The 19,079-nt window shown below is 40.3% G+C and overlaps 1 protein-coding gene across 2 annotated transcripts; it reads left to right on the forward strand.

The window, feature by feature from the left end:
• Nucleotides 1–1,295: 1,295 nt before the first annotated feature.
• Nucleotides 1,296–18,776, forward strand: LOC105683187. 2 transcript variants are annotated; one of them, XM_048653406.1, is made up of 6 exons: nucleotides 1,296–1,359; nucleotides 13,418–13,544; nucleotides 14,650–14,792; nucleotides 15,548–15,677; nucleotides 16,945–17,059; nucleotides 17,279–18,776. In XM_048653406.1, the coding sequence occupies exons 2-6, from the start codon at nucleotides 13,489–13,491 to the stop codon at nucleotides 17,426–17,428; spliced, it is 594 nt and encodes a 197-aa protein (XP_048509363.1). In that variant the 5' UTR covers nucleotides 1,296–1,359; nucleotides 13,418–13,488; the 3' UTR covers nucleotides 17,429–18,776. The 2 variants fall into 2 exon arrangements, with proteins under 2 accessions (XP_048509363.1, XP_012251043.2); XM_012395620.3 differs by lacking the exon at nucleotides 1,296–1,359 and adding an exon at nucleotides 4,338–4,774.
• Nucleotides 18,777–19,079: the final 303 nt, after the last annotated feature.

The raw sequence follows: 19,079 nt of genomic DNA on the forward strand, positions 1-19,079 counted from the left end.
GTGATAGCCGCGAACGAGTCGCGAAGGATTCCCAGATTTGGCGCACCGACGCGACGCTTTTGAAATTTTAGATAAAAGCTAAATAACAGACGTGGCGTCGTTCAGCCGATGAGCAACGTCAACGTCGTTCACTTATACATTATCCACCTGTACGTTCAAGGTGTCGTATATTTATCCGTGAATTTTAATCTCTACGTTGAAAATCTTCACCCATCTTTATTGGGACGTTAAATTATGATTAATTTTACGGTAAATATACACGATAGAATCGCGTCGTGATTCACCGATGAAAACGATCGGATGCAAAGCAAACCTCGAGGTAATCGGGGTCGGTCGGGAGGACCGTAAAATTCTCGCGCAGGAACCAAACATATATCCTGCCTCTCGCGGACCTCGATTAGCGAACTTGAAACTCTTCCTGAAAAATAAAAAAAAAACAAAAACAACTCACTCGATCGTTGAACCGGAGGAATTCACCTGAAAGTAGGTTCGCTCGCAGGTATTTAAAAATTGAAAGTTCGTCGATCGCACGAATCGAAAAATGTTACGTTGTGATTGCGAACGATCCAAAGAAACGAATAAACGAGGGGATAAGAGAAAAAAAAAAAAAGGGGGGCGGCGGGGAATTCAACCAGTGGCAAAAGCTCCGAGGATACGATTGAACGAACCGCGACGTCGAGTGCAAAATATTCAGAGCGGAGTGCAAAAACAAATCAGCTTTGAATTATTGGTGGTACAGTTTCGTACTGGATCGCCAATAGAGGTATCGATCGTCGCTAATTCGGACTTGTAAAAGTAGTTTCGAAACCTGCAGCTTGTTGAAAGCTCTCGGACGATCGCGTCGTACACGGTTTACACGGCGTGTAATAATCGCGCAATGAAGCCGAAAATATCAAGCTCGAAACACTGCAGATTTTCTTCCTTTATTCGATAACTTCGTCCTCCTTTTTCGTTGGTTTTTTTCTAGGCAAATAAGATCGCAAGCTCGGAGCGTCATTCTGACGTTTGGAAAAGCATCAATGGCCGAGCGAGCATTCCCGCGTAAGAAAACAACCTTTATACCTACAAACAGATTATATTCTAGTTATAGTTATAAAACTTATTTGGTAACGCGTCGAGCCAAATAATGTACTAATTTTAACCTCGTGCCATAAAATTACGACGTAACGAATTTAATACGTGTGTGTGTGTGTGTGTGTGTGTATAGGTATGTAGAATATTTTGAAATTCCAAAAGCATTTCGTAGGTATAATACGCGCGGTACGTACACACACCTATAAATTGAGCGAGTGACCTCAGAGCGACAAACGCCGATACGGCGGCTGATCATGTAAGAAGATTGAGCGTGATGAGAGAGAGGTCAGTAAACTCCGATCATTTGTGGATAACGTCATTAAAAATTTACTCGGATTGTACACGATGTGGAGCGAATAATAAGTATATATTCGTGATGTCGATGCGATGTCAACGCGGAAATAGCCCTGCCTTGAAAATTTTAACGGTGCAACTTCGTATCCAACGTACAAGAGAATAACGCGTCCTCAACCTATTTCGTTCGTTTCCATATTTTTTTTCTCTCCATTGAATCCTAGCCGTGTTTTTTTCCATCAATTCACCGTAACCGTTTGAAAATATGATCTTGACGTAAATTACTGTTAATTGATTACGTTAAACACATATTTTTCCAACGCAATGTTATTCGATTGATAAATTTGTTATGTCTAGTTGGGGAAGTTCAAATCATCTTTTATGATCCAATCGACCGATCTGCACATGAATGCAACTCTGCGTACGCGCGATATTTATCATTCAAATGTTTACTAGCAATGTTCTAACAACGCAGACGTGCGACGGGCAGCTGGTCAGACCGCGATGAATTCTTACAACTTTTCTCCATTTTTTTCTCTCTTTTTTCATTCAAAAAAAGAAAAAAAAAAGATAGAAAAATGTATCAACCGCGTGTATAATGACCTCAGAACCAGTTTTACAGATGCAGATCTGTACCAGTTCGCGTGTTACACGTATAACCTACGTACATACGTACGTACATTGATCATATTTAAACTTCATAAATGTACGGTTCAACTTTATTGCGCGAATGTCACGGTGCTTATATTTTATTGACCATACTATTGCTTATATTTTATCACGCCGATAACCGGGTATATTATTAGACAATATTTCACACCGTTACGCATACATATGTGCATAAATCTCCCCGAGGTCGTGTGTTATATAGATGCGTAACACATGAATAAAAAGATAAATCAAGCTATTAAATAACTGACGATTATTTACACAATTTAGATACCAGATTCCAGATATTACAAATGAAACGCAATTAGGTGCAACGATAAAATGAAGTGCTGTACTGTAACGATGAAAAACAAATGGGGTTGCGTTCGTCGAGCGTCTGAGTAGAGAGGTTGGTTGGTGTTTTTTTTTGGGGTGCGAATCACATCAGACATTTGGAACATGGACCGTGATGGATAAAGACAAACGACCCATAACTGAAGCGACCGAAGGCCGCTTACACCGTAGTCATATCACGCTGTTATTTATGCGTAAACATACGAGACTGTACACCCTATGTGTGTGTACACGCACGCGAAGGTACATATTTAGTCAGGCACCCCCGGCGTGGACTAAACATCCTCGAAAACTTCGATCGCGCCCAGGGTATGAAATTATTCCCGACGCGATGACGATCTCGACGTCCACGTGTCCTACATTCTAATTTTTTTTTTTTTTCTTCTCTTTTTCTTCTTTTCATCACGCGGTTCTTCCGTTAACATTTTTTTTTTGTGTTTGTTTGTTTTTTCTCCTTTTTGAATTTCATTCGCCTCTTTATTTTCGGACTCAACGCGCGTTGGCCACGGGGAAAAGGAATTTGCATGAATTTGAATCTCAAAGATGAGCAAATTCGGTAATCTACATTTATAAGTGAAAGCCTATATATAGTGTACGTATAAAGATCCTGCTTACGTACCGTATGCAGTGGAATTTTTGTACACGTTTACCGCTCAGCAATAAAAAAAGAAAAATTGTGGTAACATTTCTATATTTCCCATAGCGCGTAGATATTCTCTAGGTTGCATTGTCCGGTAATCTACATAACATTATTTCGGATTCAATGAATCTCCGCGCTGCGATTTTATAGATGTATTACGTAAAAGGAATCAGCTGAGGGTTGGAAGAAGGAGAAAACAAATTTTTCACCAAGTTGTAAAGCAGAGATTTTATTCGCTTTACCGCAGGTGATAACTATTTTTAAGATTGTTGAGCTTATCGCATATTCATATCGCAAACATTATCTGAATGAGAAGCAAAAAAAAATAATTCCATTTGATAATGATTCCGAACATATGAAGCGCGCCGTATTAGACATTGAAAAAAAAAAAAAAAACAAAAAGGGGGAAAAAAATTCCAAAGAAGTTTGCTCGCCGGAATTTGATATTGTAGGACCGTCGATGTGTGATAATACCCTGTACGTGTACATCTGCCATTTTACGAACAGACGAGAAATTCAAAACCCGAGTCACGCGATGTCGGCGTTAACCAGTCGCGAAATAAACAGTTTGAAATACCGAATGAAAAAAAAAGAAAAGGATGTCAAAGAAAAATCATGCAGATGTATCGATGTCTCGTATAACTTCGCGAGTGGACGTTTTAATCGTATCATCCGCGATGCGATGTCCATTTATAATCTCACCTTGGAACGATCGCGATCGTCGATAAGAAGTTTTTTATTCAAAACAGATGTATCCGCACGATCACGGTATTCTTATATTGAAATTTTCGTACAGTTATGAAATTGCCGATGAACGGAATCGCTTTTGCAGATCGAACGAAGGTGAATAAGGAAAAAGGAAGGTGGAGGGAAGGAATCCCGGGTAATCGTATCGAGAATCGGCGATTTCGAATGAGTTTGAAAAATTTTCGTACACAGAAAATAAAATTTCCAAAAGGTGCGATTGACGCACGAAGTTCCGCGGAACGGCGTATGTGAGATAGAAAAATAATTCATAGACGGACGGGGTGACGGGGGCAGCGGCGATTCGAGAATGAAAAATGAAAAATGCGAGGAACGGCCGGGAATGAATTAAATGAAGATGGAAAAAAGTGAAATAAAACGAGAAGGTGACGTCGTACGATCACCGACGTAAGCTAAACGAACCTTAAACGAAATGAAACGAAACCGTAAGTTTTGCCAAGCGCCCCGACAACGTGGGGAAAAAAGATAGAAGCCGCTCAGCCCCCCGCGGTATACAAATACTCCGATCGCCTGATCGTTCTGAGCGTGCGCATTGGCGCGCATAGCTTTGACTGCCGTGCCGCGAAAATTCCAGTCAGTTGCGAGCGGCCAGTTGCCCGGTGTGTATCATAGCTGGAGAATCGTCGTCTTTTTTCCCCGAAGCTTCACAATTTCTTTTCTCGCAAGCTCTCGATTAATTTTCACACTCGACAACCCCACTGCGCCCGCTCTGCTCGTTTCGTCTAATTCAATCCTCGCCATACCCAAGGATAACCGGCGATAAAACTACAAATAAAATACCGCGAGAATTCCTTCAAACTTCCGATCGCAGATCGGCGATATCTTATACGAACGTTCGATTTTTCTATAAACAAAATCTCGTTTAAAACAGTGTTTTCTCTCAATTACTTTGTGAGATAATATATTTGATTTTTTTTTCAAACTACAAGTGCAAAATGAGAAATATAATGGAGAAACAACTGTCGTGGTTTGCCCTTCTGATGACAGCATTTTACTCCCGTAAGTATATTTTTGTCGTCGCTAACGTTATTATTGTTTTTCAAATTCCGCAGGATTGCAAATTTCAAATATCGCAACGTCGCTAACATTTACCCACTATATCCCTGTACGGAGTTCAAATTTCGAATGTCGCTTCTGCGTGGATGACACGACGTGGTTAACACCGACACCCTAATTGAATGTTCTAGAAGTTGATTGCCTCGAAAAAACCTCCGTTGATAAAATAAAAAGTACAACGATTACGTCGTAATAGTCGGATCATCCTTGTTCCGATCGCTCTGTATGCTAAAAAATTTTCATTCAAAATAGCGGGATCGCTCCCTCTGGAGTAGGTTGAATAAAAAAAAAAAAAAAAAAACTTGGAAATCGGTGTTTAAAAAATGAAAAGATACCGGAGGCGCGTGCCAACGATAATATCTTTTAATTTTCCACACGGGCTCTTAGCTAATTACTCCACCTACCTAGGTATACTTTTCACATACATACTAACGAGTTATTGGAAACTTCGTTCCACTTAAATAATTAAACCATAACAGCTGAAAGTCTGGCGCTTCGCTACGTTTCGGTAAACTGGTGCCAATATCGTCCCAACTCGGTCAAAAATAAACCAATCTCACAATGTCAACAACAATTATATAACATAAACAAAACTGACGTAGGATCGAGATCGCCATTCAAAAGTTGCCGATGATATTTTGATCGTCGATCGTCTCGTTCCAATCGAGAAACGATCGGAGCGTATCGAAGAGCTTCGCTCTGTGGAGCAAGAGAAAAAAAATTCAAAATATCTGAAAAAAAACAAGATGAGAATTTAAAAAAGATTGGCTAAGTAAGCAGTTTACGGGTGGTTAAACATCACGCCACCTTTCGCCGGTCCAAGAATAATTCAGTCGGTTCTTCTTGGCGTCAGTGGTGTGGTGTGGTGTGGTGTTAGCAGCTTGTATAAAATTTCTGTTGCCACGATGAATATACACGTACATACATATACATATACATACATATATACCCGGAGCACGTGGGTTTCGCCGTCCGTTATATCGTACGACATGACGTCACGGCTCTCCTGATTGGTCTAAAACATGGGCGTGCGCGAGGACGAGCCTCACACATTCTATAGACTCCGCATTCCCGCGCTCACGCACACGGACACCTGCAACTTATTGACAAAAAAGAGAAAGAGAGAAAAAAAAAATAAAAAATCATTGAGCAAATAAGCAGAAAAAAAAAAACCCCGCGACATTGCGACTTTTTTTTCTTCACCCTCCCCACCTTCACCTCTCGCCGGTTATTGTAGTATAATGATTTTACTCCTCGGTTAACTTGTTATTACCACACCGCGTATGTATGTACAGCGTACGTATTCCATTCTCATAGCTTTGACGTAGGTATTCGAAGACGTTTTTCCCTTACCTTCGTCTACCGCCACGAAGTCCCGTCGCGTGATCGATTTGCGTATCGCCAAAATAAGCCGGATCGCACCTACGAATTTGCCTAACGTCGACGTCAATTTTCTTTTTCTTCTTCTTTTAGCACCTGCAATATATCGTCTCTTTTGTACGGCGCGAGGACGATTAAAGGACGTGTGCGGTGCGTCGAACGTTCGCTACCCCTGAATTATACGTTCTTCGGGGTATGGGAGGGTAGGCCGGAAAAAGTCGCTCTTCTTTCGCGAGGATCCCCGCGCTCGGTTATACCCCGGGAAAAAGATTATTGGGAAAATTTTATTTTACCACATGATATAGGGTATCGCGTATACATACCTATGTAATATACATACGCACACCTGACTATATCCGTTAAATTTATCGTCGACCTGGGGACCACCGCCGCCACAATTCGCTTGGACTTTTTTGTTTTTTTTTTTTACTACGAATTGTCCGTGAAAATTTATGAATATTTTTTACGATCAAAACCGCGGAGCGCGTCTGTGTGTAAAAGTAGAAAGAAACCGTCGACGTCCACCGCGCCCAGGACTAGTCCGCGAGAAAAATTCAGGACCAAAAGGAGGAGGAAAATTCAAATTGCGCTACGCCCGTTCCGCGGTATCGAGTTTCGATATTTTTCCACGGCTTTTCCGCACCGTCTCATACTTTCGTCTCTTTATTATTTTCCATCGATGATTGCATAAATCGATCACGTTGCCGATGCGCGGATTAATTCTAATCAGCTACGAATACCTGCAATCGCTGTCTCGTACCGATTCAAAGGGGGAACATCCGTTTGAAAATTACCGTATATAGTCCAGACCATTATCTATTGTGTAACACGTACACATATACGGTGCCACATCTGGAATTAGCGATTTTGGACAGATAGAGATAACGTCTGGTACGGGTGAATCAATCACCTCGCTATCAAAAGAAAAAAAAAGAAAGAGGCGAAAAAAAAAAAATCGTAAAGAGAATCGAGATAGAGAATCGGTTCGAAACGGAGGCATAGGTCGGCGGAGGAGGAGGTATAAGCCGTTGACATACATGAATGTGGCGCGCGCGTGAGCAAATATATACGTACGTACACGTACAAGTGATACGTGAATCGGTATAGGAGGTTCCGCGGGCACCAGCTAACGAGTAGGTGTATGTATGTGTAACTACGTGTGTCGTACCCGTTGGATATTTATATCGTACCCCGTAGAGAACATCGTACGATGTATTTCAGCCAATGAGAAACGAGTGTGTGGCCTGGCCTTGCACTTTCACGCGTGTGCGTCCTCCGTACGTTACGTGTATTCGATACGTGTGCGGTCCCTGCCTGCGTATACGTATAATTTGTGCGTGTCTTTCTTTCTCTCTCTCTCTCTCTCTCTCTCTCTCTCTCTCTCTCTCTCTCGCTCTCTTTACTCTCATGTGACGCGTCACGCTTTCAAACGTTCCCATGATACGGAGATGTAATGCACGCGCTTTACATTACTCGCACACACCGCCGAACTTGGCGCTCTTCTGTACGTCGCATGATGCCCCCGTGTAATACGTATATCGTGCGGTATGTACGATCGTCGAGGCGTCGCGACGCGGCTCTCCTATGCCTGTATCTATACCATAAACGACGTCACGACGAACTAAAAACTACCAATACTCCCTGGGACGACGGGGTCTCTTGCGCCGTTTGCGGCGTCGGCGTGGCGCCGCGTGGAATAACGCGAGATAGGAGAACGACGAAAAAAAAAAAAAAGATCTTTTTTTTTGGCAGCCGAGAACCTTGAGATATTTCAATAAATAGCGGTATAACAGGTGTGCGTCTGTATTGGTATCGGAATCGTACGAGTTTCCATCGTGTCGAGATCGTTGTCACTGTCGTCCACAGAGTCGGACGAGGTGGTTTTCATCTTTCTGCAATTCGAACGATAGAAGACTCGCCTCTTTCCGTTCTAGCTGAAGATGATGATGAAAAATTTTTTGGCGGGAAAAATATTCGGTGAAACTTCGAATAGCCGGGCGGAAGGTCGATTTCGTCGCGACTCGTCCTCACGTCGACATCGATCGCCACGCCGCTGGATTATACTTCCGGGAGAACGAGGAGAGGAGGCCTCTCGGATTCGCTATTATTTTTTCGTGGGGATAGAAAAATTCTACGACGAACGAGATTGTATTATAAAAATCTTCCGCGGTAACGGCACGCGATATTATATAACGCGCGCGCGTTATGATATTATAGCGGAAAAAGCAGCTCGTAATTACGGCATCAAATTTACGGGCGCCAACTTCGGAGCGAGATGACATAATTTTTTTTCTTTTTTTCTTTTTTTTTCTCCATATTATTTTTGTTCTTCATTCTAATTAATCCGCGGAATATTTAGCCTGTCATCGTCGAACGTAGTTCCGTACGATGAATTATTTCCACGCGACATTATACAGCGGCGGTTTCGATTATCAAGGTTGAGTCGCAATTTTCATTCGTCGTCTGTGTAGGTATATGTATGTCGCGCCAGTAGGTAAACTTATCTACGGCATCGTACCGTTAATGATAATCAAAAGCTCTGAAGAATTACCTGGCTCCGACGTCACGCGAATCGCGATCAAACCATCGAGAATATCGATGAATTAAGAACACCCGTCAATCAACGCGCCGATTTCGCGCTCCCTTGTACTTCGACGAGTTCTTCGTACCTCCGTCACTTCATCTTCGAGAAACGAAGGACGGTCGATTAATCGTTACGGATTTACCACGAAGTATTATAATTATCGTCGAAACGTACATGTGATACGTGCGCAACGTATGTACGGTTGAATTTTTGTCCGACAACCCGCCCGACACATTTCGGAGTCAAAAATAAATCAGCGAAGCTTGGTATTATACGTATATACAGTTATCTAAAACTGCGACGCAGGGAGGAACGAATGCAGATGTATAAGCAACCGAACTGAGATAAACAAAATTATTTTCCTTATATTTTCGGGTAAACAGAAACAACCCTCGTCACAGTCTTTAATTAGATTGATCAATCGTGCGCCAAATGTTCGATAACGAGAGAGCGAACGCCACCTCGGTATAGTTCGATTAAAAATTGTATTCAATTTTATTTCTGCGAGCGCATAATTTTCTGTAGATACAATTTCGAACGATTATCGTAGTAGTAATTATTAATCTGGCGAATAATGGCGGGGATGAGGAGCGCGAGAAGTAGGTACGCGATATCGTATTATAAATTTGTATCGATGTATTTATGACACGCGATTACAATCGAAACGACTATCAAATAGCCACCGTCTCTTCTAGCCACGGAGATAATTTGGATAATACGTCTACCCGAATATAATAATTAAATCCAACATCCGCAACCGCGTTATATTAGAAACACCTAAATCTGTTATAACGCATTTCATAGCAGAGCCACATAGCTGCTACCTGTACCACATAATTACGTTTGCGACGTAACAAATTATTATTATTATTATTATACAATATTTATGTACAAGCCGCGTATTGGCTTGATTATAATATCAATAGTATTTAACACCATCCGTCGTAATTAACTCACCTATACAATGGCACGTGTAGCTAATTACCCCGATTACTCGTCACAATTTGGTACGTGAAAATTTTTTCAATTTCCGTTACAATAATTCAAAAGACGATGTCCTACCCGATTGAACGGTGAATTACCTTTTTTTTTTCTTTATCCTCATGCACGGGAGTATTCGCTCGTTTTTTTCTTCCTCTCTTTCGTCGCCGATCGGGGAGAAGATTTCCATTAATGAAAATTTTGTTTCCTTGAGGTTTTTTTTTTTATTCATTCCCTCCGAAAAAAAATACAATTTCAATTAATATATCCGGCGAATTATTTTCGATTTTTCCCCACGCCGCGGTGAACGGGAACCTCAGCATCTCGTTACCTCGGGTTTTTTCTTACGAAACGAATGATAATAAAAATTGAAAATTGAGGAGACGGAGGCAAAAATCTCCCGCAGCTTCTTCTCGCGGTGGAGATAACATCGGCTAAGTTGAGAAATTAATCGAGCGGTGTACACACACGTACGTACATATACATGTAAACTTGTATACGTTATACGGGGTGCATTGTTCCGTTTGTACATATATCCACACTTCATTTTCCGTTCGTAATCGATATTCGATTATAGCCAAAGTGCAATCTAGAGACCGTATATTATACGGCTATATACGCGCCGCACACATACGTACGCTATATTATATATACACACTGTTATATATAAAAAAGGAATAGCTCCGCAACATGTGCATTCTATATTACCCGTAATAATGCCGCCGGCAAAGTCGTTACCCTGAATATTAAGAAGACCCACCATCCTGCCAGCCGTATGTAACCACCGATTTATGTACATGAAAATTGCGCGGGAGTTGGCTTGATAAAAAGAATGAAAAAAAAATGGTAATTTATGCAGCTTTTAACGAATACCGGATCACCGTTCATTTTATATCGTCACGTAGACGGGGTGCGTGTGTATTACAGATGGCGGGCGACGGGGTGCGATATACGCGGGTAATATTATCGGTCGTAAATTTGAAAAAGAAAAAATAAATAAATAAAAAAATATGAAAATTAGCACGCCGTATCTCGTCACCCCGATTTACGTCGTTACGAAGTTTCGGATGTATGCTCGAAAATTTTACGATATTTCCACCGCAGATTTTTTACGCATCATTTTTAACGACTTGGAGATGCAACCCGAGGCAACGATTCTCGAATCTCTTTCATCGTACAGAGTCGTATTCGTACGGTATATGTATAGAGTGTATAATGCAGATCGAAAGGGACAGGGGTGTATCATACACCATATTGCAAAAGCACATTTCACATCATTCGCAATGTGTGTATACGGTGCACACGTATATAACCATAGCGAAGAAACGCGGATAAAACTTAGTACAGTTGCGGCAACTGCAGTTATTCATTTTATGGGAGTGCGGATCAGGAATATAACTACCCTCTCCCCCCCCCCCCTGCCCCTCCACCCCTTATAATATCACGATATTTCTATACACGGGTATCATACCGAGGTAGAAATTGCGATAGAATTAAGATTTGTGCGATATAGACGTATGAAATGAATAATACTTCTCTGCATCCCTAAGCACTATGGGGGGAGCATAATAATGCTGCGCCAGAAATATGGATGGAGAAGAATGTACCTTTCATTAGATTGTTCGTTGCAATCCTGTCTGTGTATATATGTATCCAGAGAACTTTACCCAACTACTCGGTCTTTTTATCTTTAAACTTTGAGAAAATCGCTCGAGATTTTCTACGGATGTCTTCACTTTTCCAGCAATATCTTCAGATGAATCTCAGCTTTGTTATATAATATATACATATATATTATCATCGCCATAATTGCTGCATATCGTGTAACAACCGATGACGGACCCTTTGAAATTTTTCTGCTCTATAAACGAGTAAATATTTCACGTAATTGCGATTAACTGCAATTAATTAATCAGGATATATTTCGCCCCCCCCCCCCCCCCCCCCACCCCCTCCGTTCCATTTATTCTATAATAAATTCACTTTGTTTCGTACCGAAGTACAGACATTATATTACTGCAGACGACAAAGGATCGAATCATGTACGGTTTGCGCCGTAAAATAAGTTGAAAATTTTTCACCACTCGCGATGTTTAATGCTATGTAATAGGTATACGAAAAGGAATATCCGATGTGCGGATTATATAAAATATATGCGGAAACAGCTCCGGTTTTATTTTATATTCGACCAATGATTAAAAATTCTCTATGAAACTCGCAAAGCGACGCAATTCATTCATTTAAATATTATATGTGTACACGTACAAAGTTTTGAACCGTTGGATTCATGTTGAAAAAAACAAAGAATTGTCAAATTTCAACCCCTTTACCCGCGTGCGGTAAAATTGGTCACGGCGTGAGCTCGCATGATCCGGAAGAAAAAAGATAAAAAAAAAGAAACTTGATACCTGGTTATGAGAAGAAAATTGTTTATAATTTCGCAGTTTTTTTTTCTCGATTTCAACGGAGGTCGAAACCGAAGAACGAAGAATTTCAGGGGGTCGGTTGATGTCGGTCGAACAAAAGCCCATTATATCCAAATCAACTTCTTAATTTGAACGAATGGTTTTTGCCCCGCGTACACACGCCGACGCCAGTAGTCCGAATATCGTGTAATATCATATTCATACGTCATCATTAAAACCCGGTAAATGCAGTTTCTGTGTTTTAAGCCAAACTTTTGGACCGGAGAAAGTCAAATTTATTACTCGCAACACCGATGAATTATTACACCGTGAACCGATACAACGCCCACCTCACCTGCAGCCCGTCGCACCTCCGCGCGACGAGGGTAGTCAATTTTAAACCGCGGCAGCGGAAGTTAATTTTTCCTCGATTCCCTCTTTTGTTCGCTTTGTTTTTTTCCGTTGCGATAAGCGTCTAATTGATTCCAACGATAATTGTGCACCGAAGAATATCTCTTTCGTACCTTACGCTATCTTTTCGAGGGAATTAATATTTCGTATACAACGTAGGTTGAAAATTTATAGAATTACGCGTCTGCAGGAAACTATACGGCGGTACCTATATGGTACACTGGAGGTTGAAAGCGCGAATTATATGTTGTTTGTTCTTTAATCCTGACAGTTATCCTGCAGGTAGAGGAACGACTGCAATTCCCCTAGATTAACGTTAAAATTGTAACCTGGTACGCGTCAACGTGCATTAAGTATTTGTTGTGTTCGCGAAGTGCAGTTGATATTGTAGAAAGTTGTTGAACATTTTCCGACAATTGTGCTCAGCGGTAATACGGAGACTTTGCGGAACAACGAATTTCGTTAATAATATCAAAACGTACGTATATCAAAATGACGTTATTCGGTAAAATTATTCGCGGAGACCCTGAGAAATAAACACATCAGCGCGCGCGCGCTTACGATCCTCGGTCGGAATACGTACGTACGTCGAGATAGAATATACAGACCTTAAAGATATCTCTCCCTAACCCTGCGATGCGCTAGAAATAGAGTCGAGCGCGAATGAGCTTCTATAAAAAAAATCAGCGAAGCTCCGACGCGTCCGACCGATTCTCTCCGCGGCTCGCTAAACGATTCGTCGTTTACCGTACGGTGTGTCTCTGAAATTTTTCGATCACATTTCACGTACTCGGCTCACCGGACGTACCGATTTTTTTGTTACAGTTTTGGCCAGTTGCCGTGGCGAGGAATGCGGACACGAAGAACTCACACGTTGCGCGAGACCGTTGGAAAAAATGACCAGCGCCACGGATTTTATAACAACCAAACAAGGACTCGATCAGCTATGCCCGTAAGCACGAATTTCTTTCTTATAAAAATTTCTTTCTTTTTTTTTTTCTATTTTTCTCTCCGCTACGATTTGTGGAAATTGTAGAATTTGAGGCGTCGCAGAGCCCGCGGTTGTCGCGGCTGTAGGCAGTAATATGAGGATATCTAACGCGAGCTCACTTAGAATCGCAAGTTTTAGAATAACGTTCAACTTCTCCGGTCGGACTTGAGTGTTCGGTCTTTCGACGCCGGGGATAATAATACGATGAATAAAGTTCTAACCACTCGTCCGTTCGCATACGCGCGTTGCAGTTGTAGATATACAGAGGAGAGAGATGGGCTCGGTAAGTAAGCGGGTGGTGTGCAGCCTCCGACTTTCTCACGTGAAGCTCATCTCGTTATATCGTACAGGTAGGTAGGTAGGTAGGTAGCTGGGAAACTTTCATGCGGAGATATACGACGATGCGAGATGAGGAATAATACGCGGGTAGGACGGGGTTAGTTTGTCAGAACGGTGTCGAATTAATTAAATCTATAACACCCCGTGTGATACCAACTGATATATATATACACGTATATAGATACATATATAAACCGATCCATTAAACGTAATTACATTGAGTAATCGCTTCGTTCTCTGGCCAATTATTGCACTATATCAATCGCGCGTCGAGTTACGTCGTTTTGATGAAAAAGCCGCCAACCACCCCTTTTATACCGAGGCCGCTGGTGCGCCGGCGGGGCGGTTGACATATCCGGAAATGACGGTCTTCCATCGGATGTGTCAGTCGCAAGCTATTACATACTTTATATACCTAATCCCTCGGGGAGACGCGGTGGCGGCGGCGGCGGCGGCGGGCGGGACGTTAATCGAGAATTCCTATTTTTTTTTTATTTTTTTTTCAAACTTCTTACTTTTTCTCCTTTTCTCTTTTTCTCCTCTTATATTCTTGTTTTCTCCTATCTGTAAACGTATCCGGTTCATCGGCGAGATAATTGAGCGAGGAACTCGGATGAGATTTTGAGTCCCGATGTCGTCGCGCGATCGAAATTTGAATCTTGATCGTGTGCGGGCGTCGAAAATAAATCTGTAGGACTAAGTGTAACCAGTTTTTCACACGTTACAGGGAACTGCAAGCTGGAACTAGATGCATAAAAGATTACACGCAGAGGTGCATGAACGAACAGCAACGGGAGCATTTCACCGAAATCTACAAGGGCACGAATATGATGGTCATGGAATTGTGTCAGGACGGATTGTACCAAGAACGTGAGTATGAAACGAGTCGATTAAACTTCGTTTAGCTAATACAGCGATAAACCGGATTGCGATAATAAATTCATAATCGATACGATTACGGTTAGAAAAATGATTATTATCTCAAACGGACGCAGATTGCGTTGGCTTGATATCAATACATCCGATGCGATGTGCCGGGTGCATTCGAACGTTCATTGCTTACAGAGGATCATTATGTATACGTTATGTATTATATTTCTATATATATATATATATAAATATATATCGTCATTTTATTCCACGATCGCGTAACGATTGATGTAAATAATGACGCTGACGCGATATCGATGATAATTATGTACAAAGAATGGCTTCGCCTCACTCGACACTTTTGTCCCACTCGAAACCTCTTCGGAACTGCGACTTCGAATGTAGGCTGATTACACGACGAGATATTAATTGTATAATAATATGCACGTGTTGTATAGTTGGGGGGGGCATTGATTTTGATCAGTTACATTTTCATAATTGCTACCCCCCACGCACGTACACGAGTTACGCGCGAGTGTACAACGTACGTAATTAAAATCCATCACGCTCCGATATTATTTGTATAAAATGATAACGTTTCAAACTCGCGGCAGACCAATATCGGGCGAAATAATGATGATGGGATAAAAATTCCATCGTACACGAAATGAGTATAGGACGGATACCGATGTTTTGATTGGTTTTTTCTTCTCCACGTATTCATTTTTTTACCGTTTTTTTTTTTGTGATTTCAGAATTTCTGACTCACGCTCCCTGCATGCAGACCGTCAAGCCGCAGTTCGACCTGTGTTCAAAAAAATACACAGCGGCTATGCAGTCCATCGCGAACGGAGATCATCCCAATCAAGTGAAATCCATTTGCTGGTGAGTTGATTTTCTTTCGTTATACGAGAATTGTGTTCGTTCTGTTTTCTCGTTACGTAAGATACGAGATAACTTGACGTGACGTCGGACGTTTTTATAAAATATTTTTGATCTCCCTTCGGACGCTTTTAATTGCACGCAATTTTTAATACGTTGCTAAGATTAGTGTACTTGTACACGTTTGCGTTTTACGCGATTACGATATATTTCACAGCGAGACTGACCCCGGGCGGATTTGGCACAGTTTTTTTTGGGTTTGTTTTTTCTCAACCGTGAGCTCAATTAGCTTGACCAAAGCCGAGGCGTCGGCAAAATTAATTTACCGCTCGTCGCTCGAGCGACCGTAATATAACTCATGTCATTATTAAATACTGGAATTTATATCATCTCCGAATGATGTCATTCGTACGTGTAACGTGTTATCACAAGCCACGCCGTTCAAAGCTCGCAATTCAACTTTGAAAAATATTATTAATATTTCGTACACGTATATCTGTACGTGTAACTCCAGATGAAGCTTATTTGTATGTAATCTTCCGCGCGTGGAGGACGTTCGTATCCGATAATTGCGGAAGTCTCGAACGAGGGAAAAAATTCGGACATTAAAATCATTAAAGGAATGAATGCGCGTCGAAAAACTGTTTTTTACGATTAGTGATTTGAAATTTTTTCTTCATTTTTATTATCTTCTTTCACACATCGCGGGAGGGCGAAAATCGATCCTAATTCATCATCGCGACGACTATTTTTTTTTTTTTTTTCTTTTCTGCTTTTTTCATCTTCGGTGTGTGGAAAAAAGTACTTAATCATGTACACGCGATTATAGCGCACGTATTGCGATCCAAATCAGTCGAGCTATCCGCGGGGTCGTTAGTTCGAGCATCGAAATTAAGTCGTTGGGTCGACTTTAATCGACTAAAAGTTGGGAAATTAAGCCACGCGATTCATCGGGGTTTCACCCTTGCCGCGTCCTTGAGATAACATTAATTTCATCATTACATTTTCGAGAAGTATGTACCCTTACCCCACCCGTAGTCCACACTGTATATGTATACATACTACATACAAACTTAGTTACATATTATATACGTACCTATAGTAAACGGGCATAAACTTACGCGAATTATTCTCGCGCTTCAAGTGACCTGGTTCGCTATTAAATTCGCCCAAAATTTCTCGCAACACTTTTTACTCTCGTTAATTTTCTCAAATAATAACCAAATTATCTGATTTAATTTTTTTTTTTTTTCCCTTTTTTCTGTTACAGTTCGTTCCAAGAGTATCTGGATTGTTCGCACCACACAGTCCTCAGAAAATGTGGTTCTGACGCGGCGGCTTTCACGAAAAAATTCCTCGATCGCATGTCGTCCTCGCTAATCAAGGTAAAAATTATTCATATTCGAAAATTAGATGATTTTGTCACCACTGCAGCCAAGTACTTATTTCTTTGATTTTTGGTCATTCATTTTGATTCGCAATCTCGTCGTAGTTGAGTCTATATCCCCGCAAGCATTCGTTCGTCGAAATTTTCTTTTACATGGTTCCGTTGCGTTAAAAAAAAAAAAAAGTTAATTTTTTTTTTCTCTATATTTTTGTTGCAGATGCATTGCGAAGCTTACGCAGCGAACGGTCAATGCGTGGACGCGTTGAAAGCTCTGGCGGGAAAAAGTTCGGCTGGCTTAACGAAGATCGGTGGATTTATCCTGCCGTTGGTGGTTCTCCTTACGGCGAGTAGATATTTATTATATTAAATTTTCCAAATGCCATCGAAACTACCGTTCTATTATTATTATTAAATAATAAAATTGAAACCCACATCGCGGCGGCTATGATGCAGAATTTAACAGATTATAATGTGGGAAGTACGCACATCGTACTTTTCACGATCGGACGATACGTATATCGTTCTGTCTAGCTTTACACAACCCGAGAGCAGTAGCTACGTTCCGTTTCACGTACGATTTTTTCACCACTCCAATTTTTATCATACAATTTTTTTTTCTTTCCCATCTTTTTCATATGGTGTTAAATAAAGTTTTTCGTATGAAACGCGACAGTTAGAAAAAAAACCACTAACTATCGATAACGTATAATGTGTGTAATTTTGATAGCCGCGTACGACAGATATCGCATTTCGAAAGTATTTTTGTGAAAAGGGTACCTTATAGGTGTGATTCTTTAGTCAGAGAGAAACATTGAGAGTTACGATTAGGGGAAGGAAAAACGAAAAAATAAAAAGTAAAAAAAAAAAAACAAAGAGAAATGAAAGTAAAAATTAGATGATTTTGTGATACGTATATATATATATATCGTATGTAGTTGCAATGCGATAAATATAATATCTATATACAGAAATATAAATTCGCGTTGCTCTTGCTTTTTTTTTTCTTTTTTTTTTTTTTTTTTGTTTTGAATTTAAAAAATAGTTACATGAGAATGATTCAATGGTAATTAAGGTAAATAAAAAGTAAGAAACAACTCACTTTGAATCTCTACACACGAACCGCGTAGCGGTAGTGTAATGTGCACGACTGACATTTATTCCTGTGTTAAAAATTATAAATACCTTGTACGTGAAAGAGAGAAAAAGAAAATGAAAAATGGAAAAACTAAAAAAAAAAAAAAAAAATATCGCAAGACAAAAAGCTTTAGTTAAAAATAATTAATCTCGAAGCTTGCTGATATAATCGGAGTGTCTATTTCTAGTGATAATCATCATCCATTTATTGAGCAGGGGGGGGAAATCGAATTCATTTATATCCCATGCGCGTACGTATAGATAATTTAATTATTTATTTTTTTTCTTTTATCGTTATCAATTTTACAACCATATTTTTCACCTCCGACGCTAATAGAAAAAGTCAAAATCAAAATTCATTTCATCTCACACGATATTAAAGATTGTGACGTTTGATAGAAAGAAGAAAAAGAAATCACATTTTAACGGGGCGTTCAGGATTAAGAAAGAAAAAAAAAAAAAAAAAAGAAACCAAATATGCTTCCCTCCGATTCATACTAGCAAGCTTGATTATATTGTATGCCGTAGAATTATTAATGTGCACGTATAAAAAAAAGCGTGAATAACGTCAAATTGAAAAAGAGAAAATTTTCTTCTTCCAAATTTTTTAATTGTAGTTAAACAGCTTTTTCGCTTAGGTAACGTCGAAGAGTAACCCACTCAGATATAGAAAGAGAGATTGAGAAGTTGATTGAATGGTGAAAATTTTACCCGCACATTCAACGCGAAAATTTTGACGCGCTATGAACATATTAAAAATATAATTATTTAGATATATTAGTAATAGGGAGATTAAGAATTAGTTTTACTCACAGAATTCATAGTGAGAATTGTACATATTAAACTTAAATATATGTGTAGATTAAACATGCACATACCTATGC

This window comes from Athalia rosae, chromosome 3 (assembly GCF_917208135.1).
Source record: "Athalia rosae chromosome 3, iyAthRosa1.1, whole genome shotgun sequence".
Lineage (NCBI taxonomy): Eukaryota > Metazoa > Arthropoda > Insecta > Hymenoptera > Athaliidae > Athalia > Athalia rosae.

What these genes read in the sequence shown, in the direction of transcription:
- LOC105683187 (XM_012395620.3), top strand. Translation starts at nt 4,711, where the DNA reads ATGAGAAATATAATGGAGAAACAACTGTCGTGGTTTGCCCTTCTGATG. An exon ending in GATGACAGCATTTTACTCCC is followed by an intron (nt 4,775 to 13,417) that starts GTAAGTATATTT and finishes TTTTTGTTACAG; the next exon opens with TTTTGGCCAGTTGCCGTGGC. An exon ending in GGACGGATTGTACCAAGAAC is followed by an intron (nt 14,793 to 15,547) that starts GTGAGTATGAAA and finishes TTGTGATTTCAG; the next exon opens with AATTTCTGACTCACGCTCCC.